The sequence below is a fragment of the Haliotis rufescens genome, unplaced genomic scaffold (assembly GCF_023055435.1).
Source record: "Haliotis rufescens isolate VD_foot unplaced genomic scaffold, xgHalRufe1.0.p SCAF_4, whole genome shotgun sequence".
Taxonomy (NCBI): domain Eukaryota; kingdom Metazoa; phylum Mollusca; class Gastropoda; order Lepetellida; family Haliotidae; genus Haliotis; species Haliotis rufescens.
The window spans coordinates 55025911-55053807 of NW_025964112.1; the positions used below are offsets into that span (position 1 = coordinate 55025911).

General features: G+C 40.7%; 1 protein-coding gene across 1 annotated transcript; it reads left to right on the forward strand.

Moving 5' to 3' along the window:
• The first annotated feature begins 42 nt into the window (after positions 1 to 42).
• Positions 43 to 27875, forward strand: LOC124114998 (EGF-like domain-containing protein 2). The gene is made up of 15 exons (XM_046475774.2): positions 43 to 198; positions 6025 to 6105; positions 7407 to 7654; positions 8286 to 8376; positions 9648 to 9922; positions 13401 to 13491; positions 14112 to 14240; positions 14979 to 15116; positions 15690 to 15913; positions 16448 to 16596; positions 16874 to 17013; positions 18390 to 18480; positions 25235 to 25406; positions 25983 to 26103; positions 26703 to 27875. The coding sequence occupies exons 1-15, from the start codon at positions 87 to 89 to the stop codon at positions 26909 to 26911; spliced, it is 2271 nt and encodes a 756-aa protein (XP_046331730.2). The 5' UTR covers positions 43 to 86; the 3' UTR covers positions 26912 to 27875.
• Positions 27876 to 27897: the final 22 nt, after the last annotated feature.

Here is a 27897-nt window from a genome sequence, read left to right on the forward strand (position 1 = left end):
AAAAATATTTCTTTTGTTAGCTTGTGTAAAGGAGTGCTGATGCATATCGAGATGTTTCGGCGAACCTCACTGGTGGAGTAACGGGTATGTATATGTACGTAGCCTTATCCGACAACAGTTTCAATATATCTCTGAAACAGGCTGCATCTACCTTGTTTAGGAAGTTTACCAGCTGGAAGACCTGTTTGGCAGAACTTGGTAAGTCGACATATAAAATCACCATGTATATATATTTACACTTTACGTATCGCATTTTTAATTATATCAAATAGACTCGATATTTATGTTTTGTTTATTTGTTCATTTGTTGTTTATTGCCTCACTCAGACCTCGTCGTGTAAATAATAGTGACCGGATAAGACAATCCAACGATCGATATTGTGAGCAATGATTTACACCGTTTGTGTATGAGGACACATTGACGTGACCGAACCTGACTACCGATCAATGAAGACACCTCTTACGTCCAGGATAATTTGCTTCCTGGGTACGAGTACAGTGAAACCTTGTTATCTGAAACTCCATTAATCATATACTGCTTAAGAGTGAGTGAGTGAGTTTGGCTATACGCCGCTTTTAGCAATATTCCAGCAATATCACGGCGGGGGACACCAGAAATGGGCTTCACACATTGTACCCCATGTCGGGAATCGAACACTGGTCTTTGGCGTGACGAGCGAACGCTTTAACCACTAGGGAGTGAGTGAGTTTATGCTTTACGTCACATCGGCAATATTTCAGCCATATCGCTTTAACCACTCGGCTACCCGACCGCCCCTATACCGCTTAAGAAGAAACAAGATACTATTAAATAAAAGCGACCAAAAACCGAGTCGATTATACAATTCCGACTATATCATGAGCATGTGGTTATGAACCTCTCACAAATAGTGATGATATCTTGTGCTGAAATGTGAGTGCATCCTGCCCCACCGGTGGCACCCAGGTAAAGGCAAATCAGGTATTCATCTGAAAAGACACGGGAACACATTGAACGTGTCGAAAAAGGGAATTGCTTCGGACATCAATGTTGTCATTGATGCGTCAAATTTGGAAATGTCCTCCACGTGTCTTTCTTAAAATGTTTTGAAAGCATTACTGAGGCCTTGAATGTTGTAACCTGGACCAAACAACTTTTGTTAATGTTTCCTATGCCGCTCGTTGAAATCATCGAAGGAGTATGCTCGATTGTACCGCAAAATGTGTAAAATGTAGACACCAAAGGCTGGAGCTGCTGGAATATTGCTTGACATAAAGGGTAAGTTGACTTTTGGAAATATGCATAAAGACAAAGATCAACAAGAAGGGGAGCACAAATGGTGCCCATGGGACGTCTTCTTCTTGAAGAAATGTCTTTCCCCCCAATTTTGGTCCCCCAAATCATGCTCTCAATGCCCTTGTCCTACACAATGTTTAGATATTGTATAGCTAATATTGTCCATGCACGTGGTATTAAAGTACGACTACCCACGGCTACAACTTGTGTTGAAGATTCCTATGACGCTCTTTGAAATCATCGTATAAAGAGTATACTCGATTGTGGCACCAAAGGCTGGAGTTGCTGGAATATTGCTGGACATAAAGGGAAAGTTGACCGTTTGAAAGTTGAAGTCATGCTTCATGTCATATGGTCTATGCATAGATATAAACATAAACAGACGAAGTCTCCTTCATTTGTAGTTCAGGTGGGTACATCAGAGAAGGGAATTAGTTATTTGATGGTTATTGAACGATGTCATATAATCGATATACCTGAAACTGAAGTTCATCTTTTCGTCAAAATTCCTTGTTTTCAGAGAAGTAATTCCGATTCTATGCATAAGAAGCCGATCAAGCAAGAAGGCGAGCCGATTGTAGCCTATGGGGGTTCCCTGCTTTTTGCTTGATTGTTTTCTCATTAAACTTGAGACGGCATTTGGTTTCATTTTTGACAAGTAACCCCGAACCTGTGACGATAGAAATGTAAATCTATAGATTCAAAGCCAGTGATTAACTTGTCACGATTATCCACCGAAATCAATTCCATAGGACGTGAAAGGCAATATAGCGGTGATAATTAAATGAATGGATCATTGAAAATCAGTGATGACGCCAAGCGTTCGCGAATTAACATAAAACAGTAGTGCTGGATGCTTGGTCACGTTTTGTAACAAATGCCCCAGGGATCAGTTTTTTCCTTAAGTTTACATGTGGGATAGTGGTGTACAAAGTTAAAAAATCAAATGTATACTTGGTTCTTTGCTGAGGTTGCAAAACTGAAGCCAGTGCTTTAAGTTTGTGAGAACCCACACCGTATTAATTCCACTTGTCTCAAATGTATTCTTTGAATATAAAGAAAGTCCTTACTTTATAGTATTAAGGATTATGGTTTATCTTTGAGACAGGGATTTGTTGGTATGTTTGCTGAACCCAGCAATATATTTCTCTTTGTACGGATTTTTACGGAGCATTGGAATCCAGTACAAATGTGGAATGGACATTTATCAGGTTTAAGAGTCAAATCTAAAGTTGATAGTACTGATGTACTCTTTTGGCAGATTTCTTCCTCGGATAACATTCTTATCTTATCTGTGACATTACAAACAATTAATGTAGTTTGCGACAACATTCTAACGGCACTCTGAGCCAATATCAACATTCCTATTGTCTCACACTTCGGACAGTTCGATATATTATGAGTGGACAAGTTGACTTTGAGTTAGCAGGATCAAGATCTAAATTCGTTTCATCCTATGACTGGAAAATAGTCTACATATAGTTTTCTATCTTTTCATACAGTTATGTGGCAGCAGTATTGTTGTATACGTAGGCACTTGTGTTGATTCTAAGTGGCAAAAATTCAATGATGCGTTGAAAAAACGTACTATTAGCCTACGGTGGTCCAAAGTGTAACATTGTGGCTTCCCTCACTTTTTACGTCCTTGACACCTTCGCTAGCTATAGCCTCCCTGCACAGATAGCTCCGTTGTGAGAAGCTCGACTTTCATCCTTTCTATCTTACTTGCCCATGCGGACGGGAAACACATATACCTGCCAGAAAAAGACAACAAACTTTTCAGCCTGTTTCCAATATTGTTTGCGGGATTCAAGAACGGGGCACATGCTTAATTCGAAACATCCACCTGTTATCAATACTGGGCACTAATTCTGTAATAGGGCCTATTATTTATTGCTGCTGCCACATACTGAGCAATCCAATTATTTAATTTACATTTTAGGATTGTAAACCTTGTGTATTTCAATATACTGTGTTGATTGCTCATTGGTCTTGTGTGGTCATTTACTTATTTCACAATTTAGTTCTGTCCTCAAATGTATCGATTTCCGGGTTTCAGCAATTAACACGCTATATGAGTGAGTGAGTGAGTATGGTTTTACGCCGCTTTTAGCAATATTCCAGCATAGTCACGGCGGGGGACACCAAAAATGGGCTTTACACATTGTACCCATGTTGGGATTCGAACCCGGGTCACCGGCGTGACAACATGCTATATCACTACAGTGTTGTCAATGTAGGGTTAAATTACCTGCAGATTTACATTTGACAAGTTAAATGTATATCCCTTTTCTCGCAATGCCGTGGGTTCTCCATGCCTTAGATTTATCATAAAAATGACAAACCAATCGAATAATGCAACGATATATCTCATTTCAAGATAAATCAAATACGTACGAGTATCTCTTCTATGCTATTTGAGTTGAGCCAAAACATCGTCCCTCCTCTTGTCTCGAACTACGGTGTCCTATAGTCTAAACCACGCGAGAATTTTACATTTTCACTCAAGGCAAAGGTTTACTTTTTCTTGGTCATTGACTATGCATACCCTGTGAAATCTCATCACTATTCTACCGATTTCTCCCTACTGCATCTGTTTCGGCACATATGTAAAATCATACAGGAATGTTAGGTGAGAAGTGTTTGCATTGATGTCAGTTATCACGAAGTAGTATTGTATTGACGTGAATGCGACTAAAATTTCAACAAAACAATAGAACGATCCCTTCTTTCACAGACAGACATCCACATTGCATTTTTATTCATTAGAATCATACATAACAATCGTTATTGTTTGGCCTAGATCAACTGTAACAAAATGAACGATCTCGAAGAGTACATCGAATTTCAAATGGCCTATTGTCGGAATCATTATATTTAATAAATTAAGCATAATTAAACTGTGATAGTTTGTTAATGTGGCTATGTAACGTCATGTAGTGACAAGTTCAGTGTTACCGTAAATGTATGTGAGATACACTGATAGAAAGGATGAAAAGAAGGCTAAGTTGAGACACTGCTGAGTGACATGCTATCAAGAATTCTGAGCCATGTCCACCAAATAGATGTAAACACAAGTCTACAGTCGCAGCATATGCAAAACGTGATAAAATTCAAGAGGCAAGAATGAGCCCATTGACAGACAAAAACAGAAAGCATAAAACACAGATGCAAGAGAAAGACATTTTAGTATACACCCATGTTTGGGGGGGGGGGGGGGGGGGGATCTGCCAGACAGATAGAGAGATGCTGATGTCCAAAAGTGTGATTTCGCATATGTGGAACCTGTAGTTCAGACAGGAGACGTGACGACGAGGTATGGTCGGTCCCCAAACAACGACTTCATCCCTGTACTGTTAGGTACCGTGACCAATATGGTGGTACATGTAGGTCAGTAACAGTCAAGGATGGGATGACGCACGATTGCAGAACGGAGCTGACACGGAACACAACTTTCACCATCCCAGTGCTCGGATAGAAGTTTGTACCACCATGATGCGTACCGATGTTGTCCTGTCAGGTTGAAGTTTCAGATTTGCACACCCCCGTCACCCTTTTGTGCACCTTTGCGTAATGGAGACAGTGCATACAGTAACTTACCGTAACTGAAGAAACATATGACAGAACAGTTCAGGTATAATAAAAACAACATAATACTGTCGTCCTAACACATGGATTTACAGTAAAACAGCGTCACATTTCCGATAACTGTTTACAGTATAACCAGACGTCAATAATATTTAGAACGACGTAACTGGGGAAATCGCCGATGACCTTGCAATATTTTCAGGTGAGTCTAGATTCACACTGGGCTTTCTGGATAGGCGTGGACGGATGCGTCTTGACGAACGTCAACGTAAGGCAAGGTGATAGATATTCAGGATAGGATGTGTAAGGACATAAGACGGAATCACTATGACTGCCAGAACGCCGTTGCATATTGTCCATGGAAAGGGAGGCTCGCATACAGCAGCAATACATCATCAAACTTACCTCCATAGGGCACGTCTGGGACATGATCGGGAGCCAGTCGCTGCAAGCGCAGTGGACAAGACTCTCTCAAATTGTAATTAGGAGATTGGTTTTGACCATGTCACACCTTATGATTGATCATTCGTTCATTGTTTGACGACACACCACATTCGCCTTTTGGTTCTCTGCACCCTCACAATACATCGCCAACAAGACCCAGGGCAGAATAGGTCTTCAGCAACTCTTGCTTGCCGTAAAAGGCGATTATGCTTGTCTGGAGAGGCAACTAACGAGATTGGTTGGTCAGGCTCGCTGACTTGGTTGATGCATGTCATCGTATCCCAATTGCGTGGATGTCAATCACTGGATTGTCTGATCCAGACTCGATTATTTCCAGACAGCCGTCATATAGCTGGACTCTTGCTGAGTGCGGCATTCAACAACAAACAAACAAACGAACATCGCCAACATGTCTTTGAACATACACTTGAAACGGTTTAAATTGGATCAATAATAAAAAACTTCCTTCAATATGATATCTTATTCACGTCCCTTCATCATTACAAGTCTGTTTTGTACTACCCAATTTAGGTGTATGCAAAACAATAAACCTGACCACATACTCACAGTTTGTGGATGACAGGAATTTTTCTGTCTTGTATTAGACTACCAATGTCAAACAACCGTGGCAATTGAACTTACTGTAGTGGATGATGTATTTTGATGTATTCATTATTTCTCAGATATCAGGTAAATGATTTTTCTTGTTTTGTCAGACACGCCTGGGGAAATGTGCTTAAACACCGTCTACAGCTTTGGCTCTCTGCTGCTGTTGTACATGTGTTCTGGGCAATCAGGTGAGGCTTAGTTCATCGCTTGGTCTATTTACCTGATACAGGTGCAATGTTAGTTCCATATTGTTAGAAGTGAATAGGTGTTTACGCCGCTGTTAGCAATATTCACGGCGGGGACACGAGAAATGGATTTCATATTGATTATACCCATGTGTATAATAGAACCAGAACCTTAAACATCAGCGAAACCCACCTCCCGATATTGATAGTACGAGGGATATTTCATGGGAGAATCAACTTTTGATGAATACCATGATCTGGATTTGGTGAGGTGTCTACATCGATTCTAAAAGCAATACCACTCACTTTGGTGTCAGTTGCATGGGATTATGCAAGTTTATTATAAACATTTTTGGTGAAATGTCAGCACAAAAGAAGTATTATTCTACGGCAATCGTGTTCAAAGCCAAAACAAAAAGGTTGTTAGACTACTTTATGGAGTATCAGGGAATACCAGTGAGAAACCTACTTTGTACTGCTTCAATTTGGGGTGCTACTGGAATGTGTTGATACCATTGTGCAATCACTCACTTACTAACATGCATCTCAGAGCATCGTAATATAGTCGTGTGTTTGTATGATTGTTTCTTGTATAACGCCGCACGCAGCAATATTCCAGCTATTTCAGGACGGTGTGTTTGTTTGTTTAGTTGTTTATTGTTTAACGCCGCACTCAGCAATATTCCGGCTATATGACGGCGGCCTGTAAATAATAGAGTTTAGACCAGACAATCCAGTGATTGACAGTATGAGCATCTATCAACCAAGTCAGCCTGAGCACCCGATCCCGTCAGTCGCCTCTTACGACAAGCCTAGTCGCCTTTCAGGGAAGCCATGGGTTGCTGAAGACCTATTCTACCCCAGGTCTTCACGGGTCATATAACGACGGTATGTAATTATACATGCATCAACCTGGTCAGCGGGCCTGACCACTCGATCCCGTTGGATGGAGTTGCTGATAACCAATGCTAACCCTGATCTTCACAGGGAATATAGTCATGTGAATGAATGAGATGCTCTTCACATAAATACAGCAACATCTAAGCGAAGAACACCAGAAATGGGCTTCACACACCGCACCCATGGAACTTTTTACGACTAGGCTACCTCTCCACCTCTTGGTATCATATGTAGGACATATATTAATTATTGAGACAGTGCCAAGGGTTGGTATTTCAGTTAATGTCCAACTCGGTCATAAAGTGTATGCTGTGTTCCGCAGAGTGTGACCTCAATCTAAAAGTTTTTTGTATTATGAAATACGTTATATAATTCAATGACAATTTACGTTTGTGAAATTTCAGTTGCACTGTTTTCTTTTTCAACTGAACCTTCCACCGATGTTTGTTTTGAGACATCTGAGGGGGATAACTTTGTGTTCACTTTACGTAAGGATCTAAGCGACAACGGGTTTGGACTCAGCTTTAGAATTGATCCACAAGGAGATGACACTGCAACGTTCGATGTGGATTATAATATCCCCTCTGGAAAAGTCGGAATTTTCACAGTCCTTCCAACCGTTGCAATCCGTGTATCAATAACATCAGACATGGTATGTTTAAACTAAATTCTTGATACGTAAATATTATTTCCATACTTATGAATTGATATGTAAATAGCTACGTTTGTACAAACATCACTGAGCATGATGCAATCGACTAAAAATATGCGATGTACCAAATTTAACTCTGTGTGAGGTTCTACTCAATAAAACATTGCACAAGAAGCGATATGACAGCACAGTGGTAACAGGAAATTATACAACCAGCAGAAACTACAGCATAAACCATTTTTTACACTCAGAATCTACTCATTAGAATAGGAAACCTCGCTAATAAAATTCATCTTTTCAGTCATGTTCTTCAAATGAAACAAATGAAACAACTCATTGTGGTGTTCCACTAATTGTTGCAATTTGGGCATGTGGAAGTTTGCGAAGATAACCCTGTTTAAAGATGTTGAGTTCTTTAACTGTAATATAATGTATGGTTATGATACAGCCTTGTTTGGTCCTAAACCACAGCTTCCACTGGAAATTATTTACCATTGAACGAAATTCAACAAGGATTCATTCATTCATTCGACTCAAGTAACGCGCTGTGATAACAGTGTCACGGAGATTCAACATTTTGACGTTACTGACACCTACACATAGCCTAATTTACTGGTTTGTTCTGTTACAGACCCAAGAGCCAGAGGAGAGATTCGCATTAAGATTTACAGCGGCTAACTACTCGCCATTAGTGGTAGCATTTTGCATCCCTGGTCAACTTGGTAATCTCAGATCACTGTTCATGTACAATTCTTGTTAGGCTCAGTTTTTCTGGTTATAGCTGGTAACAAATGGTTGTTGCCAGTGATACTTTGTTGTAGCTCGTTTAGTTATAATTGGTAGCAATTAAATATAGCTAATTGTCGCAGGACAAACAAAGTTCCGTTATTGGCCTTTACGCATTTCGCTACTTCCGCTATGAAAGCGAGGCTTGGAGTGCATAAGGTGATAGCTGGAAAGCACGTGGCTCCCACGGCGATGTCAACAAGGCACGCAAGCGGGACAAAGTGTTACAATTTGGCACTCCCGATAATATCACGTCAACATTTATCGTAAGTATTCCACAGCTCACCTCCTTATCATTGACAAAATATTCTCCTTTCTGAAATAGGGGCGGTCGGGTAGCCTAGTGGTTAAAGCGTTCGCTCGTCACGCCGAAGACCCGGGTTCGATTCCTGACATGGGTACAATGTGTGAAGCCCATTTCTGGTGTCCCCCGCCGTGATATTGCTGGAATATTGCTAAAAGCGGCGTACAACCATACTCACTCACCTTTCTGAAATAATGTAGCATGTGAGTCCCTGGCAACTCTCATTGCAGTATAGTACATGAAGCTAAACACCGAGAAGCTGTGAGTTTGAATAACTCTGCGAGTTGTATTTGAAGTCAGCTGGGTATTTGTCAAGTAGAAAATATTGACCTTTGACCACATATTGATAGATATCAGAAATGAACTAAATTGATATGTTGGTTTTATTTATGTTTGTGTAACCTGTTGGGAATATTTAGTCACAAACAAATAAGAATGTGCATGAGATTTTTTCGATGTAAATTGCAATGCACTCGCATACCGTCCATTCAAAGATTATACCTATACTATTGCTGCTGTGAAGGTGAACAGTTCTTTTAATTATGTAAATAAATTATGAGCAAGTCCTATGACCCTTTGCTAAAAGTCGTAGAAGTAGTATGCTCGATTGTGCCTTAAATGGGGACACCAAAGGTTGGATCCTGATCCGTTGGCATCGCAGCTTGACATAAAGAGAAAATTAAATATTGGAAAGCAGAAGTCACCCCTCTTGTCAGACAGTATTGTGGAGATGTATTTGTTACTCTGAATCTTTATGCAAAGATCTAAATATAAAACAAATGAGCCGGTTTCACTATTAAAACACAATGATGTTTGTAATATTGTTGGAATCGTACAATGGATTGTGCTGCCTTTGTCGCTTTAATTTTCAACACATTAAACGCTATTCTACAATGCCTCCAGATCCGACTACCACGACGACCACGACTACCACGACAACCACGCAGCCTCCATTGGTGTTCAGCGCGAATGCGAAATCATGTGTCACCGAGAGCTTGGGGCAACTGGTCATCCCAATTAGGAGACCATCATCGGATAGGTCAACAATGACTGCAGCAGTGACCTACACCAACGGCGATGCAGATTCGACCACTGACTACGCCAACAATGTCACAACGCTCGCCTTTCAAAACGGAAAGAGAAATGCTTATCTGGAAGTGCCTATAATCGACGATCTGGTAAGAGTGGTAGTATCGATCTGGTTTCAATTTTGATAGATAAACGATCATAAATCACGTCCTAACAAAGATTGCGGGAATGATTTGAACAGTTCATGCACAGAATTCGTTCAGATATTTGTTCACTTGTTTGATTGTTACAAAGTATCTTGAATATACCTGATCCCAATTGTCGTGTTGCAAAACGAATATATTTCTTAAACGTTTTTTCTTTACTTAAAAGTAGCAGAATCTCTGCACTTGTAAACAGCAGGCATAATTCAAAATTCAACATCGTTTTTATTAGTTTCAACAAATCAGTAAATGGACAATCCTTTCACTGGGTTTTGTGGTTCATCGATCACTTGATATATATATATATACTTTCATGCAAATTATGTGTATGATGGGTGATGCCGGCAGGGCCTATGGCAGGTTATGCCTAGCCTTTCGCTAACATCTGGTGTCATCACTGATTTACATTGAATTTTAACAGCTATTTTTCCCTTTTCGCTATATACAATCTGTTGCGGTGGATAATCTAGACTATTTTCTCTTGCATTGACAATTTATGTTTAACCAAGAGGTCTTGTGCGACCATATTAGCATGGTAACTGTTTTTATCCACGTTTCAAGGCAGCGTCTTTCACCTTCACCATTATTGTTTTTATATTTTTATGTTCTTCCAATGTCTAGATGCTAATCAAAAAGTAATCTATAAGCACTGATTAAGCCATATGAAGATGGACGTTATGTTAGAGATACCGCAATGTTGAATGTAACATTAACGCAATACCACATTTTTATCACAGGCACTACAATGTTGCAGTTTACTTGGGTGACTAGGTTACACAATGTTTGAGACAGTGTGCATGGAAGGTATCAATAGACTACAGACGCCGTAATGTTCCAGTAATGCAACAGGCACTGAAAAGTTCCAGTTAAAGCAGAAATCCCGGAAATGGTCCTGTTATCCAATAGGCACTGCAGAGTAACAGTTAAAGCAGGATGTACTGCCATGTTCCTGTTAAGATGGAGGCACTGCAGAGTAACAGTTAAAGCAGGAAGTACTGCAATGTTCCTGTTAAGAAAGAGGCACTGTAGAGTAACAGTTAAAGCAGGAAGTACTGCAATGTTCCTGTTAAGACAAAGAACTGCATAGAGGCACTGCAGAGTAACATTTAACGCAGGAAGTACTGCCATGTTCCTGTTAAGATAGAGGTACTGCAGAGTAACAGTTAAAGCAGAAAGTACTGCAATGCTCCCGTTAAGAAAGAGGCACTGTAGAGTAACAGTTAAAGCAGAAAGTACTGCAATGCTCCTGTTAAGATAGAGGTACTGCAGAGTAACAGTTAAAGCAGAAAGTACTGCAATGCTCCTGTTAAGAAAGAGGCACTGCAGAGTAACAGTTAAAGCAGGAAGTACTGCAATGCTCCTGTTAAGAAAGAGGCACTGCAGAGTAACAGTTAAAGCAGGAAGTACTGCAATGTTCCTGTTAAGATAGAGGTACTGCAGAGTAACAGTTAAAGCAGAAAGTACTGCAATGCTCCTGTTAAGAAAGAGGCACTGCAGAGTAACAGTTAAAGCAGGAAGTACTGCAATGTCCCTGTTAAGAAAGAGACACTGCAGAGTAACAGTTAAAGCAGGAAGTACTGCAATGCTCCTGTTAAGAAAGAGGCACTGCAGAGTAACAGTTACAGCTGCCAGTACTGCCATGTTCCTGTTAAGAAAGAGGCACTGCAGAGTAACAGTTACAGATGCCAGTACTGCAATGCTCCTGTTAAGAAAGAGGCACTGCAGAGTAACAGTTACAGCTGCCAGTACTGCCATGTTCATGTTAAGATGGAGGCACTGCAGAGTAACAGTTAAAGCAGGATGTACTGCAATGTTCCTGTTAAGAAAGAGGCACTGCAGAGTAACAGTTAAAGCAGGAAGTACTGCAATGTTCCTATTAAGAAAGAGGCAATGTAGAGTAACAGTTAAAGCAGGAAGTACTGCCATGTTCCTGTTAAGATAGAGGCACTGTAGAGTAACAGTTAAAGCAGGAAGTACTGCAATGCTCTTGTTAAGAAAGAGGTACTGCAGAGTAACAGTTACAGCTGCCAGTGCTGCAATGCTCCTGTTAAGAAAGAGGCACTTCAGAGTAACAGTTAACGCTGCCAGTACTGCCATGTTCCTGTTAAGATAGAGGCACTGCAGAGTAACAGTTACAGCTGCCAGTACTGCAATGTTCCTGTTAAGAAAGAGGCACTGCAGAGTAACAGTTAAAGCAGGAAGTACTGCAATGCTCCTGTTAAGAAAGAGGCACTGTAGAGTAACAGTTAAATCAGCCAGGACTGCAATGTTCCTGTTAAGAAAGAGACACTGCATAGAGGCACTGCAGAGTAACATTTAACGCAGGAAGTACTGCCATGTTCCTGTTAAGAAAGAGGCACTGCAGAGTAACATTTAACGCAGGAAGTGCTGCCATGTTCCTGTTAAGATAGAGGCACTGCAGAGTAACAGTTATCGCAGCAGTACTGCAATGTTCCTGTTAAGAAAGAGACACTGCATAGAAACAGTTAACGCAGGAAGTACTGCAAAGTTCCTGTTAAGAAAGAGACACTGCAGAGTAACACCTAAAGCAGCCAGTACTGTAATTTTCCTGTTTAGAAAGAGGCGCTGTAGAGTAACAGTTACAGCTGCCAGTACTGCAATGTTTCAGTTAAGTATAAAGACGGCAACAGTTCAGTAATGTAAGAGACAATGTAAGGTAACAGTTATAAATGTGGTTCTGCAAGTTTCCTTTTAAGTAAAAGATACTGTAACAATCAAGTTATGTTAAAAACATTGCAAGGTAACATTTATATAAGAGGTAACGCAATGTGCCAGCTCACTGAGAGGCACTGCAACAATCTTAGCAACGTGTTGTTATCATAGGGGCAAGGTAAACAGTTATGTTGGTTTAAATTCAATTATTGGCATAGCACAGTTCCAGCTTATGTACAGACACCGCAATCTTACAGTTATGATGGAGGGTACAAAGTTCGAATAATATTATTGGCAGCAAAATGTACATCTAAATTTCATATGACACCTAGTGATGGACAGTCAGGTGTTCATGTATGGTTTATATTTATTTGCATGAGATACAGTCGGGTATACGTGTAGTGTTTATATCTCTGAATGAGAGAGGGGCAGTTATCCATGTAGGGTTTATATGACCCTGGAAGTGAGAACATCATGTGTTCATGTATGGTTTATATTTCTCTGCATGAGATACAGTCAGGTCTTTATGTAGGATTTTTATCTCTGAATGAGAGAGGGGAGATATTCATGTAGGGTTTTATTACCCTGGACGTGAGACCGTCAGGTGTTCATGTAGGTTTTATATTATCCTGGATGAGGGAAGTGCATATGGACATGTAGGGTTTATATTACCCTGAGAGAGTCTCCCCCTGTTTATGTATTGATGTATCTCATGCCATTTTCCAGGAGCAGTACATGTGTTGTGTTTTAGGTTGTCGAATCACAGGAAGAGTTCTCAATAACAATCAGTGCTTCGGGCTACGATGACGTCACCATCAAGGGATGCATAAACGACGATGACAGTAAGATAAATATTGTGTAATTTATCACCATTGTCTGAAACAGACAAGAAGAAAAATATATTTCGTTCTTAAATTTGTATTTTCAAAACATATATAATCAACCACATTACTTAAGAAAACGCACAAGTTTGTGAAAAAACAACGTCTAGTTTATTGTATTAGCGAATTAGCAAACAGTTATCACATTCCATTTTCTTAACGTCTATAGCTAAAGCATGTTTATGATTGTTTGGATCTAAATATTAAGACATCATTACAGTCTGTGAGCAATCATAATACGAAATCGTTTTTGTGAGGCACCGACCATACAATACTCTACATCGGGGTGGTGGGTGGGGATTTTGAGGTTGTTTGTTTGTAGGGCCGTATTTCATTTTGGTTCCAAGAGAATACATGTAGTTTTACGGTAACGGTTCCAAGACATATAGTTTCTTCTCACTTAAAGGGTGTGCGGAACATATTTTTTCAGAAAGCATTTTTCACATCAAGCAGCAAATCAAGCAACATGTTTCTTGTGGATGTAAAAAATGGGGCCAAATTATGTTTTAACCCCCTCCCCGAAATATCGAATGAGTGTTTGGACATGTGTAGGAATGATTGATTGTCTGCCATGGTTCCAGCTGCGGTTCTATTCGACTGTAACCGGTACGGTGTTACCTGCAAAGCCGGCGTCTGTCCACCCAGCAGTTCGACTTGTGACTGTTCCTCCGCTACTGGTAGAACAGGAGATGACTGTGGTATTATTCAATGTAAGTTATAGCATCAGATGTGCTTGGTGTTCAGTACAAGATGCACGATTATTTTTGTCATTCCATGCGGACATGTAATGTTTCCCAATTCTGGGATGACACATAGTGTTGTGGGAATGTGTAATGAATGACGAATTCACACTTTCCGCACAATTCTGTAAGATTGTGGTTTTACGATAGCCTTCCAGCAAAATCGCCTCATCCAACCTGCATTTATAAACTTAGGTACAAGTTAACTTGCTGGCGATCTTGATTTGCAAATTTTATTTAACTTCAACATGGTCATGTAGAGGATTGACTGATAGAGTATATTTTTTCAGCTGGAGACACGAGAAATGGGCTTCACAAATCGTGCCCATGTGGGGAATCGAACCCGGGCCTTCAGTGTGACAAGCGAATGCTGTAACCACTTAGCCACCCAATCGCCTCTCTTTGTAGAGAGTGAGTGAGTGAGTTTGGTTTAACGCCGCTTTTACAGTATTCCAGTTATATCAAGGCGTTGTCAGCTTAATGTGGGAGGAAAGCCCTAAGTCATGCAGGTCTCAGACGGTTACCACTTCGGTGAAACCCACGAGCATGGGTATGGTGCTGACAAACCTAGAAACATAATTGGGGCGAACCGGGATAGGAACCCACAATCATAGGTTTCTGGCGTGCCCAAGGGACGCAACTCTGCACAGTTGCACCCCCTCTTGTAGAAAAGGTTGTGACAATGATATCATTGTTTGGTCATTGCAGCTGACATAAATGGCCCAGGCTGTTCTGGCATGGACTGTGGAAGTAACGGACAGTGCGTCTCAAACGGGTCAACAGGTGCATGTGTATGTGACTCTGGATATTACAATGGCAAAGCTGAGAAGTGCGAACGCAAGAGAAGTACGTTCATATTTTACTCAAGATAGTTACATAGTAAATTCTCTATTATATTCTCATAATCGTCTCAAATGATATAAAATATCATCTGTTGTGTCTGCAGATCATCATACAGAAAGGCATCATTACGGAGAAAGAGATCTGATTATTAAGAGATTACTGAACCTGTATAAGTGATCATAATAGTTTGTTCGACACGGTGACCTTAATATAACCACATATTTTGTCATCATTATATGAACATATTTAATTAAACTCAGTATATATTGTTTCTTGACGATCTTTTTCAGTATTTTGTTTTTAGTTATTATAATATGTATCCCATTTAGATATTGATATCACTCAATGGAGATAATAGTCTAAACCTGGAATAAATTTTGGAAATATATTAATTAATATAGGATCAATTTGCAGCACATTAGGCCCTTTTCATATTGATAACCATTGAAACTTTCTGAATCAAACATGGTTATAATGCACTTGCTATTATCTGGGTACATTTTCAAACGTAAGCACTTGTTCATAGGCTGTTGCTAAATGTCTGTGACTGCTCATGTTGACTATATATATAACTAGCAACCATCACATCCTGTGATAAAAACAAGATGACAATCTGCATGAACCCCATCAACCTGTACCAGCCCCTCATCACGGTCTCTGGCTACACCTCTACTGAATGCACTGCCAATCCAGTAGGGGATATCACTGACACTGAAGACAGGATCCCCTCAGACATACAAGGCCAGTGCATCACTGTCGGCTTCAGTGGCAGCTGTGGAACGTACACCACTACGACACAGGTAAGAGGAGAGCTGAAAGTCGCTGTGGACCTCAGTGCTAAGAAGCTTTCATACAGCCTGCAACAGCAGCAGCAGAAGCAAGGCAGCAACTTCAAATATTGTCGAAAAATGAGCTAATCCTTGCAATGATAAGCCGTTTACAAACTTTCGGTGGACACGTAGTGCTGAGATGAGAGGATCCGCGGGCAGATCATATTTCATGTATGTGAAATGTTTGGATGGCAGGTTCATAATCATCTGTTAAGACTGATATCAATTTACCTATGTATTTGAGGAGAAGCTAGATGCTAGGTTATTAAGTTTACTTGTTCATTTGCGAGTGTCCTAAATCGTTTTAAAGAGTTATATCAAAACAACACACACACACACACACACACACACACACATACACACACACAAACACAGATATATATATATATATATATATATATATATATATATATATATATATATATATATATATATATATATAATTTGTTACCCTTTTCGGTAATATTTCGCGACAAAGCAATGTGTCAACATTATGTTCTGCAGGGAGGGAACGTGTGTTATACAATACCATACCGCATCCAGTACAACCCTAACATGCTGGTGGCCTCCGATGAGGTTGTATATGGCAATTGTTGTGTCAACGAATCCGGGCAAACCATATCCACAGATGCCATCCTAGCAGATACTGCAACGTGAGTAATATACCACGAATGACTGTTTTACGTCGAGAGGAGGGTGAGATTATGCAATGCCATTTGTATTATTCAAAATAGCCATACGTCATAATTTGTAGGAGAAGTAGTAGTAGTCGTTCTAGATGTAGCTGTTGTAAAATGTTTATGTATGTGGCCCACGCACATTCACACAATAAGATACTATATTTCAAAGTATAGAACATGTCTGTAGTTTGCCTGTGGATTGTATGTTAATATATACTTATTAAGTGGGACAATTGCTCTGTTATTACAGAAACTTTCTCAACAAACAACAAGAGACTGCTCACTTTTTGGGAGTAAAACTATTCGCCACGCTGAGTAATGGTCGCACCATATCCAACCCTGTTCCACTTAACCAAATCTACAAGCTGTGTTTAAACATCGTGGATGATGGTAAGTGTTTCATGAATTATTTCAATCAAGATTTATCTTTAATAAAAGCAAACGGTTATTAATGAATGTTAAAATGTATAAGAATTCAATGGACACGTAATGATTATTCGATGATGAAATAGTACTTAAAAAGTCAGCAAGAGATTGCATTATATCATATTCTGCCAGCCAGACCGGCACCGCATTTAGGTCACATAATTCGATAATATGTTTGTAAATGTCAGTGATGTCAAAGGTCAAAGTCATCATAAGGGGGATTGCCCAATATACTCGAGAAATATTTGTTGTTAGTCAATGCAACTTGGTAATTGTCATCTTTAGGACGGAACCGAGATCGTAAAGGTCAAGCTCACAATAGAGGTCATTCTTAAAATATGCATGCAGTGTTTTGTTAAACTATTTGCTTATAGTGGTTATGTAATATGAATCAAACGTGATGACAATCTTATGATTTCAATAACAGGTCACGATGACCTACTTTCAATGAGAAGCATATGCTATATTTATGTTTGTGACATGGAATACCACCTTGGGACAACACATTTGTTTATATGCTGGATAGTCCTCGGGAATGTTCACATTCACTATCAAGGTCATACACTCAAATCGTCTTAAGTTTATGATTACTCAAGAAGTGGCATCATTCGTAGAAGTATTGAAGTGGTAAGGTATTGAGCGACTTTTCATACATTTCAAGGTCACTGTAACTAGAATGGTCATTCATTTAGTAATTCTTTGTCTTTATATACTAAACTAACATAAATATGGAGTCATTAAGCAGGAGCATATTGTGAGTTAGACATGTTTCACCAAACAGTAGAAGTAACGACATTTAACCGGAAGTACAAACGACTTTCTTTATAAGATAGTTGGAAGCATGTGGCTTTCACACTGCATGCGACATGTATCTTGCTTTGGTCACGTGTTTCCCTAACCAGACACGATGTCAGTAGACTGGGTATGATGTCATTATTGAGGAACTGGTGTAAATTTAGGTTGCTTTGTATGTAAGATGGAGACAAGTTATGTTAATGTGTTTTGAGGATTGTTTTGTTTTTTGTTGTTAACGCCGCATGCAGCAATATTCAAGCTATATGACGACGGTCTGGAAACAATCGAGTCTTGACCAGACAATCCAGTGATTGACATCATGAGCATCGATCCACGCAACTGGGAAACGATCACAGGCATCAACCAAATCAGCGAGCCTGACCACCCGATCCCGTTAGTCGACTCTTACGACACGCATACAATGTAGTCGCCTTTCACGGCAAGCATGGGTTGCTGAAGACCTATTTTAACTCGGGTATTCACGGGTCGGTAAGAGGATTGAGTATGCAAATATTTGCCGCTTCTTCAATTATCAGTAATTTCAGGTTTTTCGTACCTTGGCTTGATCCGCATAATCGTCCATAATGGTCAGACGGATTCCTCGCGGAAAGAGGCAGTGGTGTTTGGAAACGATGGGTAAGAGCAGCTTAATCAATTCACACACAAAAAACATGTCCACGACCGAAGGAAATCTCCGCAAAAAGCACAGACCATTGTATGATACTGACTATATTATGAGCATGTGTTAATGAATCACTATCAAATTGTAATGATACCGGATATTTGCGAAAAGGTGGGCGAATCTTGCCACACCGGTGACACCCATCATAAACACATGCAAAGGCAAGAAACAATTAGCCTGAAACTGCATGGGACCACATGAAGCAAGTGAAATATGAAATTGCATCAGAGATAATTTTTGTCACCGATACATCAAATTCAAGCATGTCTTCCACATGCCATGCCACAATATTGAGGCTACGGATGTTATAACCCTGATCACACATTTTCGGCAAGACCCATTTGATGCTCTTTGAAATCTCCGCGAAAAAGAGCATGCACGATTATTCCCAGAAAGTTGTAAAATGTAGGCGGGAGGTCCTTAAATATTGCTCGAATTTGACAATTGGAAAGTTGAAGTTATTCCTGCTGTTATAAGTCTTATGGGTGTTTTTGTCACTCTTAAACTATTTACATAGATCTAAACATTATATTTTCAGTTCAGATGGCTCAATCTGTGGAATGTAATTGGCTACGTTGCTATTATTGCACGATATCAGACCATCGATATACCTGAAGCTTGATTTGAACTTCATGTTTAAACACCCTATTTTGATTTCCGAGCCAATCCGAGCAGAGAATGCATATTTGTGGCCTTCAAAGGCAGGTTTTTATTTTAAGCTCATGTGCCAAAATCGTTCTGTGAATACTGTTTATGTCAAGCAAATGTTCAGAAATTGTACAGATTTAATCACACATGTTCCCGAACTCATGAAACGTTTGCAAAACAACATTTATATATAATACAGTAAATATTACGATGAGTAAACCAATTTATTACATTCGATGAGGCTTGTAATGTTTGAACTAAGATCGTATATTTCATGCAACAATATGTGTGATTTGACAATCTTTGTTTTTCTGAAAATAATAAGATTTTTAGTTTAAATTATTATTATTACAAATTTCCGTGCGTACGAATTAGATGGGCACTTTATTACACAGGATTTAGCAGGTGAGCTACAGTGTTTCATAAACGGAATGCATCAGTTTAAGAAGAGACAATTTGTTCATTTTCAAAATCAGTATCAAAGATAATCTTGTAATCTTAGTAGTATAGAACGGGTCCTCAGGAACCTTTTTTGGTTGATCCGGTTGATCCAGGCGGATGCGAAGGTGATTGGTTGATCCAAGTCACGTGATCGGATAGGATGACTCATGCATCAACAGCGCGTCGGGAAAGGGTGGGGAATGAAAGGTGTGTGTTTATAAGGCAGAAAAGAATTCATAAGAAAACAAAAGTAAAGGGTTAAGAATAGAGCTAAATGTATAGCGTGCTGCTCTGAATAGACAAGCAGCCCAGTTTGAATTGAGCACGCTTGACAACTCACGTGGCCTCGTCGTTTAACCCGCGCTCGCTAGAGCGTGCGACCTGGTTTGATGAATACAGGGTGTGTGTTGAAAGTACATCATACCACCATAGAGACGGGTTGTGTCAACACGATATACGCCGGGTAATGTAGGAATAAAAAATGTACGTCTAGCTGGATCAAATTCATCTTGTACGGTCTACACGTTGTACACCATGAACGTTAGACAACCTGTATGGAAAAAAAATATAGACAAAATAGATAAGACTACGCAATCAGCAAGCTAGCAGTGTCGTTTAATTACATTTAGCGCGCAACAACGAGGTAGTCACGTCACCCTGCATTGACTATAACGCTGAAGGCAACCGGATTTCGAATCACTCGCGCTGCGTACTATTGTGAACCATTTGTAAAGAATTATTCAGCCCTGTCCCGACTTGCATAGTTGATGTTTCAATGCTAGCGTTTCCATTTAATGCGATGACAAATAAGCCCTATGGTTTGAGTTTTAACCGTGTAACATGATGTGCACAGTTTTACTTCAGAACGTGCTATTTTGAAAATAGATAGAAAACTGATAAGTACATGTACCCGTGTGACGGCACCAAGCTAGGTTTGTTGGGAAAGTGATGGAAGCAATCTATAGGACATTTTCATGTTTACAATACTCACCCTTAATTCGAAGAGAGAACAGAGTTTATCATGGAAAATTGTTTGACGAGGAAAATGTTTTATTGGAAATAAATGTCGAAGCAGGTTTATTCATAGCTAATGTATAGCAGAGAGACTAAGCGACCGACCGCCTATAACAATGTCAACATACCCCGGCCTTACAATTAATGTTAACATACCAGCCTCGCCTGAAGCTTCCCATTCATAAATTGTGTGACCAGTGTCCCGTATTCATGATATGTTAGGGAAGATGTGTTGTACATTTGTTATTTTTAAAGGGAGTTATTTCAGAGAGGCGGGACTGACCAACCGATCCCCGTCAGTCGCCGATAAGCATGGGTTAATGGGCCTGCTGCCTGTGGAAGCCAAAGGTGAAGACCATCAAGGATTATTTACCAGTGGGTATTGTAAAACCAAATTAAAATACACATACTGATCGCTTTTTTAACATACTCACAAGTGTGCTGTGAAGAAAAGAGTGTCTTCCAAGATTCCCTGCACGTGTAAGACAGTATAAACTCTACAGTAGTGTAGCCCGACAAACAGTTTTACTCTCGCCAGCAAACGTATTGGACGTGAACAACATGAAGAAAGCATCAGAGATTAGACTTGACCCTAGAGATATATTTAGGAAGACTACGTTGAGAAAATCACAACAGAGAAAGAAACCACAAGCAGCCAAGAAGTCGACGCTGAAGAGAAAGAAGAGACAGGTAACACCTAAAATGAAAACGATGACAACCAAACAGGTATCGAAGACAACACCCCAACCCGTGAAAATACAACATGTGTCGGAGGTGAAGGCTGTGGTGGAACGGGCACTTGCTGCCTTGAAGCGTCAACAAAGTCAAGGGTATAAAAGAAAGCTTCATACCCTCTAATCGCACACCGTATTGGATCACCATGGGGGTTGCCACCTGTCCGGTCTGTGAAAAAATGTTTTCAAGGAGAGATGTCATGTTACGACACAGGAGAAATAAACATAGCATACCGCCGCCGCCGTTACAAGCCCACCCACCGCCGCAAGTCCACTCGCCATTACAAGCCCACCCGCTAACGCCGCCGCCGCAAGCCCATCCGCTACCGCCGCCGCCGCCACAAATCCACCCGCCATTACAAGCCCACCCGCTAACGCCGCCGCCGCCGCAAGTCCACCCACCGCCGCCGCTGCGTCAAGCCAAGCCGCCGTTACAAGCACATCCGCCGCCGCCGCCGCCATCGCAAGTCCACTCGTGGCTGCCTCATTTACCATGTATATCTGATCTTCGAGAACAATTCAAGTTCCTGATTCCCTCAAATGCGCTCGTTGTGTGACCCAGTGGTTGTGGAAAGTCTGTGTTTACCTCTCATGTACTCCGGCATGGCCTGATCCAACCCCAACCTACCCGCATCGTTTGGTGTTATACTCAATGGCAGCCATTATATAAGGACCTCGGTGAGCAGCTGCCTCAGCTGACCTTTGTAAAAGGAATTCCCTACGATATCTTGGACGAGGATTACTTTGATGCTCGTCAACAGAACGTGTTGGTCCTGGATGATTTCCTGGCCGAAGCAAAGCACGACAAGCGTATTTCGCGGCTGTTTACTCAAACCTCACATCACAAGAATGTATTGATCTTTCTCTTGATACAAAATCTGTTTCCGAGAGGTAAGGAATCGAGAGACATTGCTTTGAACGCTCATTATGTCACCCTGTTTCATTCCCCCATAGATAAACAGCAAATCAAACTCTTCGCTCGTAGAATTTTCCCCGACATATGGATCACTTTATGGCTATGTATGAAAAGGTTGCTGAAACACCCTATGGACAACTCACCATCGATCTAAAACCTACCACCAAAGATAAGGATCGACTGCATGTTAACCCCATAAATGAGGAAAACAGGAGAACAACAGCACAGTCTGAACCTGATCTGCGTAGGGAGAAGTTGACTACAACAGAATCTCTGGATCGTCCTCTGACACAAGAAAAGAGATTGCCCCAACATCAGCTCACGCCAATTGAAACCGATTCAGACACGAGTAGTGAGACATCATTGACTATGGCCACGGCTTGCGCAGATTGCGGGGTGCTGATAGATAACATGCACGATCTACAGCGACATATCAAACACTGGTGTCCGGCCAATAGCCTTCAACCTAAGAGAAAGCGTGCCAGACTCGAGAGTGATGACGATGACAGAGACTTTGACGACCTAGCCTCTTCCAAGAAAGGCAGTGGTCTTGCCGTCAAACCTCCACATGGGAAGTCAACATTCACTAATATGGAAGCCGCGGAGTGGCAAAATGTAGGCTTACAGCGCATCTGGAAGCAGGTGTACGATACGTTTCATGACAAGATGAAACTGCAGAAAAAAACAGTACAAGCGACAGGGACGAACGCAAGAATGGATTGAGAGAAGATTGAAACTGAGGTGGGAGGCTCTAGTGCGTAGTACTCTCAACTATGCGATGGAATATACCACGTACTTTAAAGAGGCACCTCTGTTTCAAAACATGCTATACAACCTGGGAGACATGAATCCTTCCACGGAACAATCTGTTCTCAAAAATAAACTCAAACTCCTCCTAAAACCAAAGATGAAAGAGATCCTGCCATTGATGGATAGGAGGAGTATATTGATCGTGAGCAGAAGATTAGGCATAAATACCTATCACTACTATATCAGTCTAACAGTCAGAAGAGAATGCCGAGTCAACGCCACGCGTCTAGTTTGATTCATATTTTGAAAACACCTCGTAAACTGAGGCGTTTGAATGATAAGAAACGCCGAACTTCCCTGTACGTGAGAGGAATTGTGAAACTGGGACCTCCTGGACGGAAATCGTTACAAGCAATGGATAAAGCATAGACTAGAGACAACTATTCAACCTTAAAACAGCGTAGAAAAGGAAACATTCAACAGTGCGAAATGTGTTTCAAAACATGGACTCGCTGTTTAAACACTAGGGCCTTCGAACAGCAGCAGCATGTGTATATGAGTGACTAAATAATGTTCCAGAGTGAATAATATTGTCCATTCGTATATCACGGCTTTGTATGGAACCGATTTACTCGAATCAATAAAAGATACGAATGAACTGTTTGGGTTTTTTTCTCAGTTTTTGGCATATTAGTATATAGTCTTCGTCATACTACACCCGTGAAGGTCCCGGGTTATAGAATCGACCTTCAGTAACCCATGCTTATCGGCGACTGACGGGGATCGGTTGGTCAGTCTCGGATGACACGTGCCATTGGTTCCTAGTTGCACAGATCGCTGCTCATGCTGTTGATCAACTGGATTGTCTGGTCCAAGCTCGTTTATTGACAGACCACCATCCTAGAGCTGGAAAAATGCCGATTGTGGCGTAAAACTAAATTCACTCACTCACTGATAGCAATACATCTAAAAAGTAATGTCATCATCATTTAAATGGTGAGTTTAAACGCGTATTTTACCCTTACAAGGACGAGTGCATTCCGCACACCCTTCCTGTTATCAATGTGTCACTGTTTACAGTTCGGGCGAACATAACCCTATAGACATGTGTGCGGGCGAGTTCATTCATCAGAAATCTGTCATTTACGATGTGTTTATAAATATGAACTGCTAACCACGCTCATAGTCATGTTGCGTGTTGTGGTTAGAACCGTAATTGATCTATTGAAAGGTGTCATACATTCGTGTTCGGATATAGGTACAACATCTTCACGCACATACTTTCCTACATCATTCAAATGTATTAAATACCGGATACGTTTAATAGACACCAACGAAAGAAAGGTTTAATGAGGGGGAATACCCATATATATCCTCTCTGAAATAACTCCCTTTTAAAATAACAAATGTACAACACATGTTCCCTAACGTATCATAAATACGGGACACTGGTCACACAATTTATGAATGGGAAGCTTCAGGCGAGGCTGTTATGTTAACATTAATTGTAAGTGTATGTTGACATTGTTATGGGCGGCCGGTCGCTTAGTCTCTCTGCTATACATTAGCTCGTTCTTGCGCGCTAAATGTAAACTGCTAGCTTGCTGATTGCGTAGTCTTATCTATTTTGTCTATATTTTTTCCATACAGGTTGTCTAACGTTCATGGTGTACAACGTGTAGACCGTACAAGATGAATTTGATCCAGCTAGACGTACATTTTTTTTTTCTTACATTACCCGGCGTATATCATGTTGACACAACCCGTCTCTATGGTGGTATGATGTACTTTCAACACACACCCTGTATTCATCAAACCAGGTCGCACGCTCTAGCGAGCGCGGGTTAAACGACGAGGCCACGTGAGTTGTCAAGCGCGCTCAATTCAAACTGGGCTGCTTGTCTATTCAGAGCAGCACGCTATACATTTAGCTCTATTCATAACCCTTTACTTTTGTTTTCTTATGAATTCTTTTCTGCCTTATAAACACACACCTTTCATTCCCCACCCTTTCCTGACGCGCTGTTGAGGCATGAGTCATCCTATCCGATCACGTGACTTGGATCAACCAATCACCTTCGCATCCGCCTGGATCAACCGGATCAACCAAAAAAGGTTCCTGCTGACCCGTTCTATACTACTAATCTTTTCCACTGAAAATTGACAGTAATCAAACATTAAAATCGCGATTTGTTCTTATTCCAGATGCAGCGACGAGTCCGGTAAGGCAATCGTGCACTCCTATCCAAGCAGGGTGAGTGACACGAAGATTTGCATGCAGTACAGACCAGGTTACTTCCGACCAGGGCCTGCAGCCGTGGTGCACGACATGAAGTACAAACTGTGCCTCTCCGGGGATCGAGCTGGCTGTCAACTGGTGCGTGGAGTTCTCAAGCTTTTGTTTGTTTATTTGTTGTTTAACGCCACACTCAGCAATATTCCAGCTATATGACGTCGGCCTGGAAATAATCGAGTCTGGACCAGACAATCCAGTGATTGACATCATGAGCATCGACCAACGCAATTGTTCTCGCAGTTCTCAAGCAAATGTGGACACAACAATTCAAAGACAAATATCCTATATTACAAGCAGCAATGATTAGATGGAATATATTTAATAGCTTCCTTGTATAACATATGTTGATTACCTTTCGGAGAGGTTTGTAGGAAGGGGATACACGGTGTTTGGTCCTCTTCAGTGAAGATGCAGTATATCTCAATTTATTTATTTGCGACGGGCACATACCAGTGTGTACACACAACGTAACGAAGCCCACCTGCCGTTTGTCCCCTGTCGCACCAGTTTTCAGCGTCTACAATCTGATGTTGATGAGACATGAACTGTAAAACTGTGTAAATATTACCGTAGATTATTTTTAAATCACTTCAGTCTGAAATTGGACACATTTCTGTTAACAGTATGTATGTACTTCCTGCATGTATTTATTTCAAGACAACATGCGGAGTAACGGGAGACAGAAAGAAGCGTCAAACCAATGATGGCAGAGTTGAGTCAACAGCCAACACCACAGTGTACTTTGAGGATGACACCACGACAGCATCGCAAACAAACGGTAGGTTCTCACCTATATGTATCTGCTTGAACTAGTCTCGAATTCTACTCGGCACTTCAATGTGATTAAAACGTTTCTCTTTAAATTGTAGTCAGCATAAGTTTAACATGGATACCCCACTCAGACAAATTATACTCCGAGTCATTCGTGTATCCTCTTAATACAAAGCGCCCGGCAGGATACCAACAAGTACCATCTACCAATGTCTTCTGGTATGACGCGGCCATGGGATCAAACCACATGCCTTCCGTTTTCCAGGCATATGCTCTATCCATTAGACCACGGAGATGGTTATTGAGGCGAGATATAAACAAAATTGTTCGATGTAAATGAAGTTCAAATAATCGAGCTGTCACTGCTTTGGTCATGCATAAGATGTTAGGAAGGTCAGTTGGGTTTTGCACTGCTGTCAGTATTATTCTTGCCATATCACAGAGGGGATGCCTGGAATGGGCTTTACCCATTTTACCCATTTGGGGGTAGAACCTAACGTAACGATCCATTTACCTGCCCCATCAACAGAACCCGGGTTGATCTCTTTGATAGTCGAATTGTAGAAGTTCAACTAATGGATTAAAGACTATAATATTTTCTTCCAGGCGGTACTAGTGTTTCTCCAACAGCAAAGAACTGCCTCCCTGAGATGTCTGTGATGTTCCCCGCCATCATCGTGGTCTGCATCGTCGCCCTGATACTCCTCCTGATCATTGTGTACATGTGTTTCCTGCTCATGAAGAAACGACGCAAACAAGAGGATGAAGACGATGAAGTGAAGTCCCAAAAGAGTCGCATGTCACACCACTACTGATTCAGCTTAATCTGTTGTCATAATAAACTGGAAATAAATATCATTTAACCGCACTGTCAAAATTAATTTCAATTCAACACACAAACAAAGCAAACTCTTTCCAACTTATTTAGGTCGTACTGACACATAGGTCAGGTAGCACAGATTAGCACAAACAGCACAGATCATAGACTTAGTTACAAGTTTAATTTTTCATAATGTTTACAAGACGCAGGTATCAATGAAACAAATGCACAGGAGGTTTTTGTGAATGTTGTGTAAAGCAAGCCACACATTAGCGCAGCTACATCTTGATCGTGGCATTTGAGTCCGGAATCAAAGTTGTGATTTCGACATTTGAGTCCAAACAAGACAAACAAGTCACTTCGTGGGGACTATGCAGACACACTCGATGTCGAGGTACACTGCCACACAATTAGTGTTGACTCGGTCTGGTATTTTGCTCGAGCTACATCACGACAGTCTATTAATATTGATAAGATAAGATCTTATTTTAGCGTCATACATTGAACATAATTACATGTTCTCATTTACAATGTGCTACCACCCATGCTGTCAAAGTTATCTGCCGGGCAAGAAAAAGGATACACCCTTGTTTCAAGATTTCTAAACGAACAAGACACGGTTGTCGCTGGTGAATCACAGTTGTGTTTTTATCTACGTTTGCAGTGTTCGGTGACTTTTCATCGTATTAACATCTTGATAACGTCTGTAATTTCGGTGAAATCCAATTTTAAGTTTATGCTTTCTTTTGCCTGGCAGTTGACATATATATACCCTACATTACTGGGCCCCCAAAGCCAACAAATATTCGTCTGACCATATCGTTGATGGAATTTACACAACGGCACGTATGATAATTAAATTGTTTGATTGATATATCCTTTGTAAGTAACAATCAATTATGTTTTCTAAGCGACTGTTCTTCTTGAAAATCAAATAAAGTGTGATGAATTGAAAATGATTGATATTTGTGTCTTCAGTTT

Excerpts from the sequence above, each read along its gene's own strand:
- LOC124114998 (XM_046475774.2), top strand. The coding sequence starts at position 87 with ATGTATATGTACGTAGCCTTATCCGACAACAGTTTCAATATATCTCTG. Across the intron at positions 9,923-13,400 it reads TGCCTATAATCGACGATCTG|GTTGTCGAATCACAGGAAGA; the intron begins GTAAGAGTGGTA and ends GTTGTGTTTTAG. Across the intron at positions 15,914-16,447 it reads CGTACACCACTACGACACAG|GGAGGGAACGTGTGTTATAC; the intron begins GTAAGAGGAGAG and ends TATGTTCTGCAG.